Raw genomic sequence first — 19,111 nt, forward strand, 5'->3', positions numbered from 1 at the left:
GATGGCAGCTAACAGGACATGGATACTTTCTGACAGACAGTGCCTCTGTAATCCTACCAATCTTTAGTAATCTTACCATTACTAAAATGGGAATCTCCTGGGTTTCTCTGTCCTTTCATTCTTGTCTTTCCAGTGCATTCTCCACCTCCAGGGCAACCAGGACGAGGTTGTTAACCATATCAACTCATTTAACTGCCCTGTTCAAACCCTTCACCAGGAGTTCCTGCTGCATCCAGCATTATCCCTGAGTCCTCAGCCTGGTCTACACGGCTCTCTCTAACCTAAGCCCTGCCTGCTTCTCTGCACCCTCACGACCTCCGGCCACAAGGACTTCCTGTCTAGTCTCACACTCTTCTAATGGCTTCTTGCCTCAGATCTGCACAGGCCACTACAGTACGGCCAGGAGTAATGTGCTCTCCTTCTGCCCCGCTCATCCCACACACATGAACACTCACACACGTGCACTCACACCCACACAGGTACACTCACACACTCACACACACACATGCTTACACACTCACATACTCATACATGCACACACATGCTCACATTCACATACACATGCACACTTACATACAGGCACACTCATGCACACATATGTTCACACTCACATACTAATGCATGCACACACGTGCTCACATTCACATGCACACTCACACATACAGGTACACTCATGCACACATGTTCACGCTCACATATTTGTGCATACACACACATGCTCCCACACACGTTCCCACATACACACACACGCACACTCACACTCATTCTTCAGGTCTCTGCCCAAAGCTCAGCCCCTCAGGAAGGCACCTCAACCATCACTGCCACCCCCACCCCCCAGTGAAGGGGCTGCCTCTCACTGCACTTGTCCCTTGCGGCGCCCTTCAAAATCTCCATTCTTGTAAATGATCTGCCTTGTTCATTACCACATCCCCAAAGCCCATCACGGCGCCTGGTACACCGTGAGCAATCAAAAGTATTCACTGAATAAACAGATGAACGGAAGAGACCAACAATGACACGAGGGGAAAATTTGGTGTCACGTGGTCAGGAGTGAAAGGGCTCACATGTATCCCCATGGAAGAAGACACGCCCCTTCCCCAAACAGAGCTCCCGCAGGCCCAGATCAGAAGGGCAGCATCTCCCAAAGTCGGTGGACTGAATTCATTATCACAAGCCCGTGACACTGGAGGCAGAAAAGCGGCGGGTTTGTGTGTGTGTGAAAATCTGTGGAAATGGCACATTTCACGGTGCGGGCTGTGCTCCTGGGGAGAAGCGAACGCATCTCGTCTGCTTTCACTCCTCCATTGCACATACGGTTTATTCTTTCCCTAATTCATTGCCTTTCTCTACGACTCTCCCCTTAAACCTGGCAGTGGTCTGCTTTCCTGACCCCTCAGCCCAGGTGCCAGCTGCCCTCTTACAGACAAATCCAATTCCCCCACTGTCAAAGAGGTCCTGGGCCTGAAGAGCTCCCCCCAAAACCTGGTCCTGAATTCCTACGGACCTCCTCTGGGCGGTCATGGGAATCACAAAGCAGCCAGCCCGGAAGCACCTGGGCGAGTCTCCCACCCTTGGCACCACCAGGACTCTCTCCCCACACGTGGCTGCCCCAGCCTCAGACTCAGGCTCCCCTCTGCCCCCTAAACTAGGCGACTCAATCAGCAGTATGTTCCCCACCGAGTGAGGTCAGGACAGCCAGCACAGAACTTATTTCTTCTTTTAGGTGGAATTTTCCTCTACCCAAAATGTTCCAATCTTCCATCTTATTAAATCATTGAATGAAAAGAAAGAAATTCTTCCTTTTTTGTAAGAACGTTTTTTCTTACAAAAGAAAACAATGACTGTAGTGAGAGAGGGTGTGTTGTGTGTGCATGTGCGTATGTGGGTGTTGTGTATTTGTAATGTTATGTGTATGTGTATAACTGTGTATGTGTATATTGTGTGTACATATGTGATTTGTGTGCACATGTGTATACATGTGTGTATTGTATATGTGTGTACATGTCTATTCATTGTGTGTCTGTATGTGTGTAAGTACGTGTATATGTGCATGTATATGCACTTGTGTCTGTGCACGTGTGTGTCTTATGTGTGCATTGTATATCTGCACGTGTGTATGTGTGTAAACACACACTATACAAAGCAGAAGCTCACGTGGAAAGTGGGATATGCTGTAGAGCTGGAGAACCAAGAAAGGTTTTCCTCCTTTGTTTTTGGTTGATTTTGAATTTTTTTAAAAGCCCCATAATAAAGGACAGTGGGAAATCTAAGAATAGCAAAGACAGTAATACCTCCTAGCCAGACTGAGAACAGTGGGAGAATCTCCAGCCCAGAATATCCAGCTGATGGGGGAATTACTCGTTATACAGAAAATTATGAATTGCAAAACGTGATCTATTCCGAGAACACACCTTCCCACCTTGCAGTGCCGCTAGGCACACGGGCAGCTCCCCTTCCCTGCAGCGAACAATGATTTATTAGATCAGAATTGATCCAGAGGAAATACCACAGATGCCAGTCCGGGCCCACTACAGAAATACCAGACAACACTAATTTTCCAAATCCAGGAGACGGGAGTGCAGATGCTAAGAATAAACTGGTAGGCAGCAGAAACAAAACAAGATTACAGTCCATGGACACTGACGGGGTAGGTAAATTCCTCTCCGTTTGTGTGAGCACAGTGCCAGTGAGCTATTTCATTCTCAGGAGAAGTCATCACAGCCAGGTTGTCCTGCTCTGAGAGGCCAGCAGGCATCACCCTGGATGAGTAGTTTCCAGTCAGGGTGCCCCAGCACCCCAACTTGCTTTACAGGTGCCCTGATGAGAAGCACCCTGCCATGAGACTTTTGTACAATCCAAGGAAGACACCTTCATAGCCATGTAGAGATAACAAGTGTCAAGGCGCCATTGTCAGGTGACACGCATGGCATACTGGATGGCCCCAGCAGCACCCAGAACCCCCAAAATTCTGCCCAGGAAGAGCCCACGCCCCTTGTGCTGACACCAGGAAAGGCTCTGAACCAAGGGTGTTGCAGTGAAAAAGGCAGAGAAGGCAAGTGTTGGGGGCGTGGAGTTGGCTGGGGCCAACATCCTTGCACACAAGGAGTGTGCACGGCTCAGCAACAGGGTTTCCTGGGCCCTGAGTGGTTGTGCATTTAGAAACCTCAAAACTGCATTGTGAGGTATTTCTTTCTACAGACTAAAAAAGAGAGAAAGAAAAAAGCAAGAGAGTGAAACAGCAAGTAAGACTGAGAGGGAGCATGAGAAGAAGAGGAAAGAGGACGAGAAAAGGGGAGCAGCTTCCAGTCGGGCCAGCTCCCATGGAGGCCAGTGAGGAAGACAGGGCCAGTTGACACGGAGGACTGAGCATGGCACCTCCAATCCAATGATAGTAAAGGGATGCAAACAAGTATAAACCCACAAGGACAGAGCGAAGGGGAACGGAGACAAGAGGGGGTGAGAGATGTCAACACATTCTAGAGAGATGGAAAGCAGACACAGGGTTGATAACTGACATAGCAGAATAGAAGCTAAAACCCACATGCCCTAGAGGAGACACCACGAAGGACAAGCCAATTCACCTGCAGAGCCCTGGAAAGACTATGAATTGGACCCTCCCAGGGCCTTACATCCACCCCAGCAGCTGGGCAACCACCTGGCCTCTGCCTCCACTGGAGACACATTTATTCTGTGGAGAAAGGGACCCTGAAAGTCTCCAAACCTGGAGACAGCAGAGGAGAGGCAGGAAACTCAGATGTAAACCAGGAGAATTCATTAATTAACGGTGAAATTCCAAGCCCCTTCCCTGCCTGGTTCCCAGCCCACTGGCAGCCAAGCCAGCCCAAACCACCAGGCAGCACACTGACAGGATCCTTCTCTGGAGAACCTGAGGACATCTCCAGACATCAGCATCTGGAGGTGTTGAATCTCCTAATCCCCCACCCAAAAGCTGGCTGGCTACGTTAACAAGCCCTTCCCCCAGGTAAGGAAAACAGTGGATGGCAGAGTGAGAGAACTAAATCCTCATTTAGCATAAGAGGAATTTAAAGGGTAACATCTAAAATGGACAAATCAAGAAATAGCAGAATAAACATATTGAGAAATCTGGAGGTAAATATCAGAACTAAAAGAATTGAAAGTGGCCACTCCTGGGAAATAGGATTGAGCTGTAGGGCAGAAGACTGCTATTTTTTTCTTACAAGCCTTTTAGGACCATTTCATTTCTTAGACTATGTGTATGTATATTTTTTATAAAAATAAAAATATTAAAAGAAAGGGGATGCAGGAGCCAGAAGCTGGCAGCTATCTAACCCAGGGAGATATGAGACACAAACATCCATTCCCCTTTCTCGGCTTCCTCCCAGGAAGGAGGCCTGGGACTTGCACTCCTGGCTCCCAGAAGTGAGGAGCCGTGATGAAAGCTGGCACGGCTGGTGGTGCCATTTCAACAAGCCACTGAGATCAGCTGAGGACACAGGAGGCTTGCTTGTCCTCTGATCACGAACTCCATGCGTGTCACAAACTCTCCCTGCCCAACTGCAAAAAACAAACTCTCCCATGTACAGGCTGCGCAGCCTAGAAACCTAAAGATGGCCTGGGTCTGCTCCCAGGCACCCCACGGTCCCAGGGACCCAGGCAGCCAGCACCCCCACCTTAGCCCCTTTCCCCTGCATTGAGGGGATTCAGTGAGGTGGCCTCCACTGTCCCCTCCTGCTTCGACACTCTGCATCCTGTAATTCCGGATAATGAACTGGAATCTGGGACAGACCCACTTCAATACGGAGGCTAGGGATTTCCCCACCACCGTCGAGACACCAGACGTTTTACCAGGATCCAGGTCACAGCTAATTCCCTACCTCATCTGGAAATATATGCAAACTGCAAGACCCCGAGGCAGATGCCTTCCCGGGGAGCCAGGGCAGCTGGGGCTTCTTGTGAGCAGACACCACACCAGTGAGCTCCCCTTATGCTACATTTGCTCTTTGGTTAAGGATGATAGTTTGGACTTCATCAAGGATTTGCTCAATACATTAGGCAAATGCTGAAATGGATGTAACATGACACATCATTATGTTAATTTGATAGCAGGTCCCCAATTCAGCATAATGCAAAGGTCACCACATTGAAATGATTGCTGACCTAGTTTATTTTTTCTTTTGCAGTTTCAAAGAACAGAGGCCCTGAAATGATCTAGGTATAAGGCTGCCCTCCCAAACTCTGTCCCCCAACAGCAACCTCTACACACATACACACACACACACACACACACACACAGTGGACCAATCGCCAACCCCCAACTCTGCCCAACTGGACACAGAAAGAGCTACAGAAGCAGCTCTAGGAATCTTTTATTTAGTTGTTGTAAAATATATGTAACATAAAATTTACCATTTTAACCATTTTTCAGTGTATCATTCAGTGGCATTAGGTACATTGACATTGTTGTGCAACCATCACCACCATCCATTTCCAGAACATTTTCATCTTCCCCAAACTGAAACTCTGTCCTTATTAAACACTAACTCCCATGCTCCCTCCCGCCAGCCCCTAGCACCCTCTATTCTACTCTCAGACTCTCTGAATTTGACTCCTCTCGGTACCTCATAGAAGTGGAATCATACAGTATTTGTCGTCTTGTGACTGGCTTATTCCACTTAGCATAGTGTCCTCAAGGTTCATCTACATTGTAGCACCTGTCAGAACTTCATTCTTTTTTAGTTCTGGGAACTTTCTAATCATCAGATCCCAAATGGGAACTCCACATGACTTTTTTTAATTCTATTCTGGTCCCTCCAGCAGCCTTCCCAGGAATAGGGGCTTCCTTAGAAAAGTCCTGTTAACTGTCCCAAGGAGCAGACGCCCCAGGGGTGGCCAACAGGTCACTCCCATGTGCCAGTTACAGAGGGGCTGGCAAAAGCAGCACCAACTGCACAGAGACCAGCCTGGAGCCTGATCAGGTCAGTTTCTAGGTGAAGCCCTCTACTCACACACTGGCACCACCCCTGGCCCTCTCTAGTGGTCTGTGCCCTGCAAACCTGCCAATCCACCGCAAGTCCTGGCACTGCCCCCGCGCCCCGGTGGAAGCTCCGGCTCCTCTATACACAAGCCTTCCAGAGACAAAAGAGACAGCATGACCCTGCCCTTGGGGAGCCCCCCCATCTCAGTGAGGAGGCGAGCCTTACGTACTTATGGAAGCTACATTGTCATGATTGGCGATAAAACGAATGTGGCCTGCAGAGGTTGACAGCAAAGAGTCCACGTGTTCGGGAAGGGCTGCCAGAAAGAGGGAGGACCCGCAGGACGTGCGGATTGGGCTGGACTTGGGGCATGCGCAGAGCGAGCAGCGGTCAACGGCCACAGGGAAGGCAACAGGAGGGGACATGTGAGGTGTGTTGGGAGGTGGTAAGCAGCCCCCAACTCTCGCAGGTACTCTGAGGTGGTGACTCAAAAAAAAAAAATAGTGAAAAAGGTCGGTTGAGGCAGAATAAGGACCTTGACTACGGCACTAGAGTTTGGACTTTATCTCATAGGAAGTCTCTCAGGTTTTCAAGCAGAACAATGATGTAACAAAAGGAGTATTCTAGGGAAACCAGCGTGGCGGAAGGAGTCCAGCTGCAGAGGGCAGCACAGTAGGAGCTGTTTCAATAGTCCGAGCCCGACGTGGCGGTAAGGGCCGAACCCCGGGCGGGAAACACAGGAAAGTAAGGATGGGAATTACAGTTTGAAACACTGGCAGAACCAGTGACTAATCCACTAAGGGGACAAAAGGGAAAGAGGAGCCATGAAGGACAACCAGGTGTGAGCTTTGGTGTCTTTAAAAATGAGGTGGCTCTTCTGAGAACCAGGGAAGTCAGAGGATGGAAACAGCGGGAGACAGGGAAGGACGCAGAGGAGAGATGGCGGGTTTGAGATAATGATAGGACATCCGGGTGCCGAGAGAGAGACAGACTCGGGGAATGGTCCACAGAGAGTGACTATCAGACCCTAGAGTTCCTGGAGTCCTGGGAGGGAGAATATGGTAGGAAGGAACAGAGGACCCAAGACTTGGTGTCGGGGTGGGAAAGGTCCAGGCAGAAGAGGCACTGGACCGCTGGGGTCCAGAGAGCCAGGAGAGGGAGGGCGGGGTCTCTCGCAGAGTCACGTGGGTCTTCTGGAAACTCAGGTCTCACTTTTTTCTCCTTTCCTTCCAGACCCCTGCCTCTACTTGGCTGTTCTACTGCTTATTGACCAAGAAGCATTTAGTGTTCATTATAGGAAAATTCTATTACTAGACCTTTAGTGCTTCAGTGTTAAGGTGCTATCTATATAAATCTAATTAATTAATTAGATAATTAATAGCATTTTTCAGCCTCCTTCTAAGCTGTATACATAGGATTCCTGGGAAGAAAGTGCTTTCAATTCCATCTTGAGCTTTGCATGTCCCTGGCTTCCAGGGAAGGTTGCACATTTCCCAGAGGAGGAGAAATAAATTACGGATTGCTAAGTTTTGCAGTCCACTTGCCTGTGCCCTGCTCGGCGCTGCTCTCTGCCCTACAGGGGAGTGTGCAGTTCTCCCGCACTGCTTGAAACTGGGGGGCTGAATCCAATTCAGGAAGGCAGCACAGGAACCCACCTACTGACACACCTGAGCCACGCTTGCCAACAAAAGGAGGCTTTGCCTGGCACCTGGGTCTCCCTGGTGGTCCAGAAGTCATGGAGATGGGAAGTGGAAAGGAATAGTGTGGCGCTATTTATTGGGCCCCCTCGGAATCACCACACCCACTGTGTGCAGTGGAGGAATAGCATAAAAGCTAAGACTGTGGGCTTTGTACTAGGATAATCCTGGCCTCAAATTCCAGTTCGAACACTTGCTGTGCGCCCTTGGACTGATCCTGTACCCTCTCTGCATCTCGCTGCCTGGCAGAGCTGTTGAAAGGATTTAAAGGCACAGTGCCCGGCCCACGGGAGTGCTCCAGAGCCCAGTACTAGGTCAGTTAGCTGGTCCTGGGGAGAGATACACAAGACAAAAATAAAATAGGGTAAACCCAGGTCTCTTCCTTCACAACACTCAGACTCACGTTTTCTACCTCACTCTCATTCACTTCACAAAGATTTTCTGAGTACCCCAGCACAGTCTTAGGCACTGGAACACCCCGTGCCCAAGCTGGACCAAAAATCCTTCTCCTCGTGTACTTCATTTTGGGAGAGCGGAGGTCAGATAATGACGAGATAAATGAAAGAAACAAACAGGTGAAATACACCGTGTGTAAGATTTATCACCATCTGAGGAATCATAAAACAGGGAAAGAGGAAAGGAGGTCTGGCTGGATGGGAGGGGCACGATTTTAAATCGTGTGTTCAGGGAAGACCTCACAGAGAAAGGGACACCCGAAACATGGCTGGAAGGATGAGGTGGAAGAACATTCTAGACAGAGGGAGGAAGCTCTTAATTCGGAGATTCTAAATTCACCTGGTGGGGTGGGGAGTGTGGAGTTCCCTGGGGTCTCCAAATCGTATTATTATAGTGCTGAGCACACAGCAAGTGCCAAATAAAGACATCCTGAAGGGTGATTTTTCAAACTCCCATTTCCAGAAGGTCCCAGTTGCTGATAATACAATATGGGCCGTTTGAACATTCAGCATTCACCCGCTGCCACCCCCAAGGCCCCCAACCCTGGGAGCCTTCTTGTAGCACAGCTCATTATTAAACAGGTGAGCGGGGCTCCTGGGACCTTCCCTGTAATTAGGGCAGTATCTGAGCAAGGGCTATATTTATAACCCCCAGCCATCAGCAAGCCACGGAGACAAGGAGTGGGTCCCTCTGCAGCTCCTATACCAACATCTATATGTGAACTGATTACAACAATTAATTTAATAGGGATTCCTCCGCACAAACAATGTATCATTTTATTAGGAAACTCTATAAATGTCAGTGGTGCAATTCATTTTTATTAATTTTCTAAAATGAAATTAGCAGTGGCGGTGGCGGCAGTGGCAAACAGAAGCTGTATTGCCTTCTCATTCAGCAGAGTATTGGTGTCATTAATTCCTTAATACCAGGAGGCCGGTTTGTATGAACTCAGCAGTTAACTGCACCAATTAATTTCAATACTAGAGAAGGGAGGGGGGGATCCAAACTCAACTCAACAACTAATTTAGGAAGGTCCTTGAACAACCACAGCAACTTTTCCTCCTCCTGGGACAAGAAGCTTTCAAGTGTAAACATGGAGTGGATATTTTAATACTAACGGGAAGCATTCTGTGTTCACCGTCTGCCTTTAGGAAAGAAATTCATCCTTCCAAAGCCTTCCAAAGAGACATTCCGGCAGATGCTGCCTGAAGTCGGAGCCTCCAGCAGGCCCAGGGACTGCCCCTCGAAGACAAGAGGAGTGGGGACATCCCGATGCATCAGCACAGACTCTCACGGCGTGCACAGCAAGGTCACAAATATTATCTCATCCAATCCTCATAACGACCCAGTGAGCACAGGATCAACATCAACTCAATTTCATACATGAACAAGGAAAAGTAGAGGTTTTAAAATGGCTAAAATGACTTTCGTAAAGTCACAAAGCTATTGAGGGACAGAGCTAGGGCTCAGACCCGAATCTGTCAATATCTGAAACCCACATTCCTTCTCTTCTGCCATGCACGCCCGTTGTGCCTTGGGATGGGACGTCTCTTGGCTCTTTATACTCCAAAAAGTCAAGTGAGTCGGGCATAACCATGAGTGACATTCACTTCTCAATTGAAATCCAAAACCCAAAGGCTGAAACACAGGGCAAAATCCCCGCCTTGAAATGTTCTCCTGTTTGCAGTGGGAGACGGCGGAAGCAGGGCACATGCCTGCATATCTGAAATCAGATGTCTGGCCTGGGACGTGTTCCAGAGAATCTCACTCTCTGGCTACAGAGAAGCTCTTTCCTTCCACTTAGATTCAAGGAGTGTTTCACCGAGGAGTGACGGGTGTATAGAGAGGCTGGAGGCTGCTTGAGATGAGAGCCGCTGTTGGAAGTCAGGAAGTAGTGCAGAGGCAGAAATCAGACAGAATTCCTTCCCCACAAGAAACTAGGGCAGCAGTTCTCAAAGTGAGGTCCCAGACCAGCTGCATCCTGTCACCTGGGAACTTGTTAGAAATAACAGATGCTCAGGCCCCACACCAGACGTACTGAATCAGAAAATCTCGGGGCAGGGTGGGGGGGTCCAGCATCTGTATTTGAACAAGGCTTCCAGCTGATTCTGATGACCACTCAAGTTTGGGAGTCACTGCCCTGGAAGAAGACACTCCCAGAAGAAAGGAGAGATGAGTGTGCCAGGCCTTCCGTGGTTCGGGATATGGCTCTGCTCACCAAATAGCAGATTGTGTCACCATTCACTCTCCACTCCCCCCCACCGCCCCCACTCTACGGAAGAAAGTCCTTCCTGGCCCCATTCTTATTGGACTTGGCCACGGGAATTGCTTTGGCTAATGGATTTGTGAACGGGAGTGACATATGATGCCACATCCAGTGGGGTTTTCATTGTGCCTGCATGGATGGCCTTGGGCTTTTAAGTCTCTGCCATCCTCCGTGAGAACCAGATGTCCCAGAGAGTGGGGGCTTCCTCAGCCTAAGTCCTAGAACAAAAAGACACGTCGAGTGGCCCTGAACCTGACCCAAGGCCACAGCCAACCTACAGACACGTGTGCAGGAAATAAAAATGTGTTGTTACAAGTCACTTAGTTTGAAGGTTGTTTCTTCATAGCATTGTCCTAGCAAAAGCTGACTGATATGAGCCCTTTGATTTTATAAAAAAGGAAGTTGTGGCCCCAGAAGGCTGAGGAGTTGAGGACACCTGCAGAGGGATTCGGGCTGAAAGGTAAATGAATCAGAGCCAACCTCTAGCCCCACCTGGGGGGTGTGAATCTCAGCAACTAATCTCTCTTTCCTTAGCATCCTCTGACCTCCTCCAAAATGGAAATTTTTGCCCTCATCTAAAAGACACTAAGCAGTAAAAACCTAAGCCTAATGAAGTAATATTTTAAAGTACCTTCTAGAATGAGTAAACATTCTAAAGGATAAGATCCTCTTTCCTCCATGGCTCAGAAAGCATGAACAGGTCAAGCTGATGGCCCAGGGGGAAGAGGACACATCCCTGCCCCTTTCCCTGGTCCCAGTTAACAAACCTGGAGAATTTGGTGCTTCTGTCCACAAGGAAACAGATTGGGCATTCCACCTTGTAAATTCAAACACACAGCCCAGTCATCCTGGAAGCCACATTCCGGGTAACACTCCTCAAGCTAATAAACACTGGGCCCTGTCACTGCTAATAGAAAAGTTGTGGCAATTGGAAGAGAGTGGCCACATATTTCCGAAGCTCTATAAGGTAACATACCAAAAATAAAAACTGAGAGATGGGGAGGAAAGAAAAGGCTGCTTTAAAATAGACCCTAAATCCCAACTTCACCATTCTTCACAAAATGATATCACTCGCATTGGCGGAACACAAGTCGGCTGAATCTTCATCAATTCCCTCTATTCCCAAGTGGTGGGAGAAGTTCAGTGTTTGTGGCAGCTGCTGGGTTCAAGGACATTTACTGCATAATAAACTGCAAACTTAGCCATTGTTTCTGTTGTAGGAGATCTTCTTACTACCATCAAGAACAACTTGACTTTCAGTTTGTAAAACACATTGAGATGAAAGTGGACAGTTAAGGTAGTTTCCCTTTTAAAAAGTAAGTTTCTAGAGAACACTGGTGGCAGGTGGGCACTTTCCCAAAATAAACTCCCCCTGACATTCCTGCCTGCCAAGACTATCAAAGCACCGGGCTGAAGGATCCAGCGTTAAGCCATCAGGTTAAGAGTTCCAACTTGCATGACGGCAGCTGTGCTGTTTTTAAGCCAGCTGATTGCATTCACTCCCACGGTCTTAGGTGAATTAATGAGACCTCAATGTCACAAGCTATCAAGCACAACACGGCATTTTCAACTTGCTCATGAATTGACTGGTCAAATCAGGTGATCAATGAAAATCAATCCATTCACTGTACATATTTGAAAAACTGCAAGATCTGGGACATTACCTTGTCTTAGGGGATGTGGTTAGCCATTCTTCGTGTTTCTCAAATGTTATTAAATAAGCGGCAATTTCCTGAAACAGAAGAATAAAAAGATAATAACAACAATTAGCTCACGTTGGATCCTGAGAAGTAAGAAAGTTTTTGTTGTTTCCCAGCTGCTGTTCTCCTTTGCGAGGCTGGAACCTCATCTCTGCTGGAAAAACACTCGACTTGGACTCTCTTTCTATTTTTATTTTTTTAAGTCTTTTCCATTCAACCTGTCATACAATAATAATCAAAGCATAGGTTTCAAAAGATGGGTCAGTGGCAAGGACAAAAATATTTCTCTGTGGGAAGAAAACATCAGACACCATTTCAGATTCTAAATGTCATTAATTTGAAGGAGGGAAAAACACATGCCAACAACAGGTCTCCACTCATGCAAGGTCATAATTGGGAAGTTTAGTCTGTCTTCTTCTGAAGCTGGACTAATCTTTCCTCATTGTCACAAGAGACGTTGCATTCTCTCAGCTTGATTCCCAACCCCTTGAGCCAAATCACACAAAGATTAAAAAGAAAAGAAAAGATAAAGCCATATTCCAGAGAGAGAGAGAGAAGTTAACCTTTCCCACTACTGATAACTTAATCTATTGAGCGGTGCTTCAGAAAGAAGAGCAATGTCAGCAGAGTTTAAGGCAAAGATGGAGAAAATGTGGGCACCTGAAGGTAAATTAAATATTTATAAACACAACAACATCACTGCAGATAGAATTACTGATTTATTAATAATTTCCATAAAAAGCCAGTGGGTGACATCAACATAAGTCATTGCTCCAGCTCTGAGGCATGATATGGCCCATTACTTCCAGCTCCAAACTGATCTGCTAACATGAAATTGGCAGGGATTGTAAGTTAAATTAAGGTTGGACTAGCACACATTTTCCTTGATCTTGGTGATGATACAGCATGGAGCTGCTGCCCTCGACTATCAGAAAAATGCAGAGAAGAGGCTTCCGTCTCAACTCTCTCTGCAGCCAGGGTTCCTCCAGGGCTACTTGTGATGGAGCAGCCCACCGCCCAGAGGCTCGCAGCCTTCCTCTGCAATAGCCTCCTCTGGGTTTGGACATGACGGACTTGACACCGGTGACCAGAGGCGCTAACCTTGGCCTTGAGGAAAAAGAAGAGACTATCACCAAAACCAGGTAAGCAGAGCAGGTGAAAGTAGAAACCACCACCCGTGCCACACACTATGAAGGCCACAGACCCAGGGGGAGATCAGGGTCTCACATAACCATGGAAACTGGCCACGACCCGAGGGAGCCAGTGACCTGTAACCCAGAGCCCAAGTGACTTCTGTCCAGAAGCCTGGACCTTTCACCAAGAACCTGGGAAGCAGAAAGCTATGGCAAAAATAAAGTTGCCTCATTGTGCAGGTTTCTATCATTGATGGCAGCTAAAGAAATTGTAAAATAAGAAGCTGATCAAACAGAACATTGTTCTTGCTCATCCCTGAGCCTTTTCATAGTCTATTTTGTCTCCTTAGAAAATGCTTTCCCTCATGCCTCACCTCCTTTGGCTAGCCCTTCTAGCTATGCATGACAAGGTTAGTTGCCCATCCTATGTACTCCCATGGCACCCGGCACCTTCCTCCGGTGCATAGGACTTATCATTCTGTGTTCTAATTGCTTGTTTACTTGGATATCATCCCCACTGGACCATAAGCTCCTCAAGGGCAAGGAACATGCCATCACTGATGTATCCCCATCTGTGTCCTGGGGCACCCAGGAAGCACCTGATAAATGTTTGTTAGATGGATGGATGGATGGGAGGGCAAGAAGGCAGGAGAGCGGGCACTGTAGAAATGAATGTGCATTTATAACTGGGTATGTGTGTCTGTGTGTTTGTGTGTTCTGAGTGTGTGTGTGTTTGTATATGTTTACTACTGAAGATAGTTGAAGCAAGAGCTTAAAAGCAGCAAGATGCAGCAGTTCCTAGATAAGCCCTTACCAATGATTTAATTAGCTCTAAGTCACTGGAGGAAGGTGGTATTGCATCACAGTTAAGAGTACACGCTTTGGAAGCAAACAGACCTGGCTTGGGGGCCAGCTCTGCCACTTATTAGCTGCGTGGTCTTCAGCACATTACTTAACCTGTCTACACCTCACTTTCTTATGAACCTGACACAACACCACCTCATGGGGCAGTTGTAAGAAGCAACAATTGTTAACACACTGAGTGGCATATAGCAATGGCCCACAACCATAGTGGCCATTATTGTCATTGTAAGGTCTATATGGTGTGAGCCACCTGTCTAGAGGCCCCTGATGAGGTAGCAGGTACCAAAATGGTCCACGTCAGAAGCTGCCAGCACTTTCTATCCCTATGCCCACGCTTGCAGACAATGAATGGTAACATCACAATGACCGTTGAGAATTAGTTGGAGTCAATCCTTCCATTTATCTATTGATGCCCATTTAGTTTCACAAAACACTGAGAGCAGACAGTAGCTGGAGGCAGTAAGTGGATAAACTGAGCCACTTATTATATGTATCAGCTCATCTACCTGAATTTTAGGAGACTTGGTATCCAGAGGAATAGTCTGTGCCAACTGGAATGCCCTTGCCCAGGATCATGCTGAGAGCTAAGTGACGCCTTCTGGCCCAGAAGGATGGGGCCACAGTGCATGCCTGCCACTTCTACATTTATCACAGTGTTCCAAAGCCCCAGACACCCAAAGAAAACCTTCATGAACATCATCAGCCAACACTCACCCTAACTTGGCAGGCCCCCCTAGTGCTAACTGTCCTTCAAAGAGAAAAACTTCCTGGACCACTTATTGCATTCCATATTGACTCCACAAACATTTATGGAGCACCTGCTATGTGCCAGTCAGTGAACAAGACCACTAGGAAGCCTCCCCTCAAAGAGTTCACAGTCGAGTAGGGGATGGAGACAAGTCAATGTAATAGTGCAGTGTAAGCACTATTACAGGGTCAACTGTCCTGTCAACTCTGTAGCTGACCCAGCGGGTCATCTCAGGTCTAATGAGCTGCTATGCAAGCAAGCAGAGGCCCTAGGGAATCACACTGATTTATGAACCACCTTTGAGCACTGGCCACTCCCTCCTCCACCCCCAAGGTAACAAGGACACCTCCCACACAGAGCCCCCTTGGTGGAGCACCTATCACACTCAAGAGCAGCCCTTCTGAGCAAAGGAAACTGAATCCCCAGACCCAGGCTACTACCAGTTGGCTGGGCCCTGGAGCTGGACTCGACCACCAGGGAATGTCACCATGTTGCTGCCTGGCTCCAGCCGGACTGGGCATGTCTGGTCACCTGTCTGCTCCCAGACCCATGGTGCCCAGTCTGCCCAGCCAACTTCTCTTATCTAGGTCTTGGCCCACCTCGTCATCAGATGGGTAGACCATGGGTCGGACTCTGCCTTCCCAATGCTTTGGAACTGGTTGGGGAGATGGATGTGCACATGCCAAAGAACCACACAGAATAACAGATTCCAAATAGTATAGAGCAAAGTAAGAACTACTGACGAAATTCAGAGTAAGGAGAGTCAGCTGGGCTAGGAAGGGAAGTGATCTGAGGGGAAGAGGGACTTCATCACCTGGGTCATCATAACCATCACAAAGGCTAACACTGGTGGAGTGATGTCTAAGGCCAGTCCTGCTTCAGGACTTTAAGACAATCTCACTTAATCTTAATAACAAACTATGACGTAAGAACCATGCCCATTTTACAGGTGGGGAAACTGAGGCACAGAGAAGCTAAGCAGCTTGCCCAAGGTCACATGGCTAGTCTCTGTAGAACCAGAACCCAAGCCCATGCAGAATAGTTCCAGAGCCCACCCTCTCCACTACTGTTCTAAATTTCTTAAAGAACAGCCATGATGTGCTCAGATGGAGAAAAGGAAAACCTGCATGTGGAGAGTCATGCTTTCCCCAACAGGGGCTAACAGCTTCCTGCTCCCCACTGACCTAGAGTCACTTCATTGCCCCACCTCTCTTCAGGGGACCAGGAGGAGCCAGACTGAGCATCCTCCAGTGGGATGCTCTCCTTCCAGCAGGATCAAGCTCATTTCTACCCCAAAACCCTTGTATGATTCATAGGATCATCTACTTCAGTGATAGAGAAAATTCCTTATATCCAGGAACCGTTTGCTTAAAATGTCTTACGAGGCAGACAAAAACAACAGACAAAAAGAGAGATGCTCTAGCTGAAGAGGGAAAGACGTTTTGAAAAGAAGGCTCTTCAGGCCAACTGTCTGGCCTCCCCACTCTTTCCCTGAAGCTCCACCAACCTAGGGCTCTGAGGAAGGTGGAGATGGAAACACACGCCCAGTCCATCTCATTTTCACAGAGCAGAAAACTGAAGCCCAAAGAGCAGAAGGGACTTGCTCAAGGTCAGCATGTCTGTGGCTGGGCCAAGCTGGGCCCCAGGGCTCCTGACTCCCCGTGCATCATGATCTCTCCCCACTTACTTGTTGCCTTTCAGACTCAACTCCAGCCCAGGAAATTCATAAGATGTTCAAATAAGAAAAGAGCATTCCCCAAAAAAGTGAAAACAGGGACTCAAACAAAATCGTGTACTCAAATGTTCACAGCAGAATTATTCATGATCGCCAAAAGGTGGAAGCACCCCAAGTGTCCGTCAACAGAGAGATGGATAAACAAAACGTGGTCTAGCCACACGATAGTAGGTTATTAAGCCATAAAAAGGAATGAAGTTCTGATACACACTACAACATGGATGAACCCTGAAAACATCCTGAGTGAAAGAAGCCAGACGCAAAAGGCTGGTATCGTATGATTTGATTGATATGAAATGTCCAGAATAGACAAATCCATAGAGACAGAAAGGAGACTGGTGGTGGCCAGGGGCTGGACGAAAAGGAGAATGCAGAGTGACTGCTAATGGGTATGGAGTTTCCTTTTGGAGTGATGAAATGTCTGGAACTAGACAGTGGTGAAGATTACACAACATTGAGAATATACTAAATGCCACTAATGGTAACTTTTGTGTTATGTGTATTTCACCACAATAAAAAAGAACAAAAAGAGAGTGTAGACATCCAGCTAGGTGTGGCATTGGGATAAAGAAAATGTCAGTCTTCCCTGCCTACAAAGTTGACCCTGCACCCCACAGGCCATGTCCGCATGCCCACAGCCTCCTCCAGCTCCCTGGCTCCCTGAGTATCTTTCTCTTCCTGGATCCTAAATACTGCACCAGTGCTGAGAAGAATGACTAGACTGTCAAGATGAAGGAATTCACCGCAGGCTCCAAAGCAAAGAGTGTCCAGCTTGCAGATTTTAAATGTTTAGTTTGTCCTTTAGATGTTCAAACAGAAAAACTGCTGCCAAGGTATGATGTCTGTGTGTGGCAGGGGCTCAGGGAACAGACTGGAGTAGAATCTCACAGGCCCTTTGTATCTGGTTGGCATCAGGTTTGGTCCCTGCAGACCAGGGAGGCGGGTGGGCCCCTCCCCAAGGCACTGACCAAGCCCCATCAAGAAGACCAGAGTGGGCAAGACCAGGGGGCAGCACAGCCCTGCACTTAGCATCATTGCCTTATCACAAACTGTTCATCGTGCATCTCCACCATCCAAAGTCACGCTGATTGCTCACCATCCAATTGCGAGGTGGGGCTGGGCTTGACCACCCCCAGGCTGATGGGGTCTGATGGAGGACTGTCAAGTCCATCTTGGCGGTGAGCCTGCTGTTGGGGAGGAGGCTCAGGGTCATCCACGGAGGCTGGCCCCAGAACTCGGAGGTGAGAACGCATTGTGTCAACCTGGATCTCCTCGCCTCTTCCCACCTCAGCCCCCGTTCACCAATACTGCCCATGTAATGGGCCAGGCCCTGTTCATAGCCCACCTCCTCCAGCGAGTCTTCCCTGCTTCTCACTCCACAGTGAACTCCAGCTTCTGGCACCTTCTCAGCAATGGTTGCACCATTCCTGGACTCCTAGCACACAGTGCCTTCTGTTGCTAGTGTTTATGTGCATGGTGGTTCTCCCTATCTAGTTTTGCAGGGTCCAGGGAGGATCTGAGTCTCAGTTCCTACATCACTGCAGAGCCCGGATTGGTTCTTGCATCCAAAGACAACGGTTGACACGGTAGAGGTTGAATGAAAGAATGCAAAGTTCCCCTCTAAAGGATGCAAACAGGAAGAGCCCACATCTGAGCCCACTCTTGCTACAAGGTGGGGGTTGTGGGGATGGACAGATAAAGGTGCAGTTGCCATGAATGCCCTGCGTGCAGAGGCTCTGCAGAAATGCTACGCACTCCACATTCAGAAAGGCAGCGCCTGCCAGTCCATCAGCACCACAGCAGCACTGTCCAATAGAAATATAGCGTGAGCCACAAATGCGAGCCACGGGTGTGATTTTAAAATTTCTAGAAGCTACATTTTTTAAAAAGCAACAGGAAAAATTAATTTCATTCATATATTTTGTTAATATATTTTATATTTTAACCCAATATATCCAAAATATTATGATTTCACTAATTTAAAGAAAGTAGTCATGAACTATTTCACATTCTTTTTCGTACTAAGTTTTCAAATTCCAGTGCATATTTTCCACTTACAGTCCATCTCGATTCAGAGCAGCTGTGTTTCAGTCAGCGGTCACATGTGGCTGCCGTATTAGACAGTGCAGCTCTAGATATAGATATCACAGGAACCTGCAAAAACCAATGTGCCTTCTGCAGCCAAGCCCTCTGCATCCATGAGGCTGACATGGAGCCCAGCGTGTGAATGAAGATGCTGCCGCAGCCAACACCTCCTCTGAGAGTGGGGCTCACTGTCCCTTTGGGCCACCTCAGAGGAGAGGACCCCGGGTCCTGCCTCTGGTGTGGGGGAAGCTGCATCTGTTTGGGAGGGGATATGGGATTCTCAGAGAGAAGTGACTTCACCTCAATCTCTCAGCCCAAGCTTGCTGTCTCCTCCATTCCCTCTGAGGAGGAGCGACCCACTGCAGACACCCCCGTAGAATAGTCCAACCCAGAGAAATTGGCTTCCCCGTCAACAGTTTCCCCTGGAGCAGCCCTCAGAAAAAGGACAAGAGTCCCTCCCAGGTCTTCAG

At 48.1% G+C, this 19,111-nt stretch overlaps 1 protein-coding gene across 1 annotated transcript in view; it reads right to left on the bottom strand.

The window, feature by feature from the left end:
- The window catches only part of CAMTA1 (calmodulin binding transcription activator 1), an 868,791-nt gene that overhangs the window by 572,548 nt on the left and 277,132 nt on the right, over nt 1-19,111 (bottom strand). The window contains exon 4 of the mRNA XM_087446886.1: nt 12,041-12,108. Within this exon, the coding sequence (XP_087303012.1) occupies nt 12,041-12,108 (68 nt within the window). The remainder of the gene's footprint in view (nt 1-12,040; nt 12,109-19,111) is intronic.

The sequence above is a fragment of the Ceratotherium simum genome, chromosome 22 (genome assembly GCF_057802395.1).
Source record: "Ceratotherium simum simum isolate JZ-2026a chromosome 22, ASM5780239v1, whole genome shotgun sequence".
In the NCBI taxonomy this organism is placed as follows: Eukaryota; Metazoa; Chordata; class Mammalia; order Perissodactyla; family Rhinocerotidae; genus Ceratotherium; species Ceratotherium simum.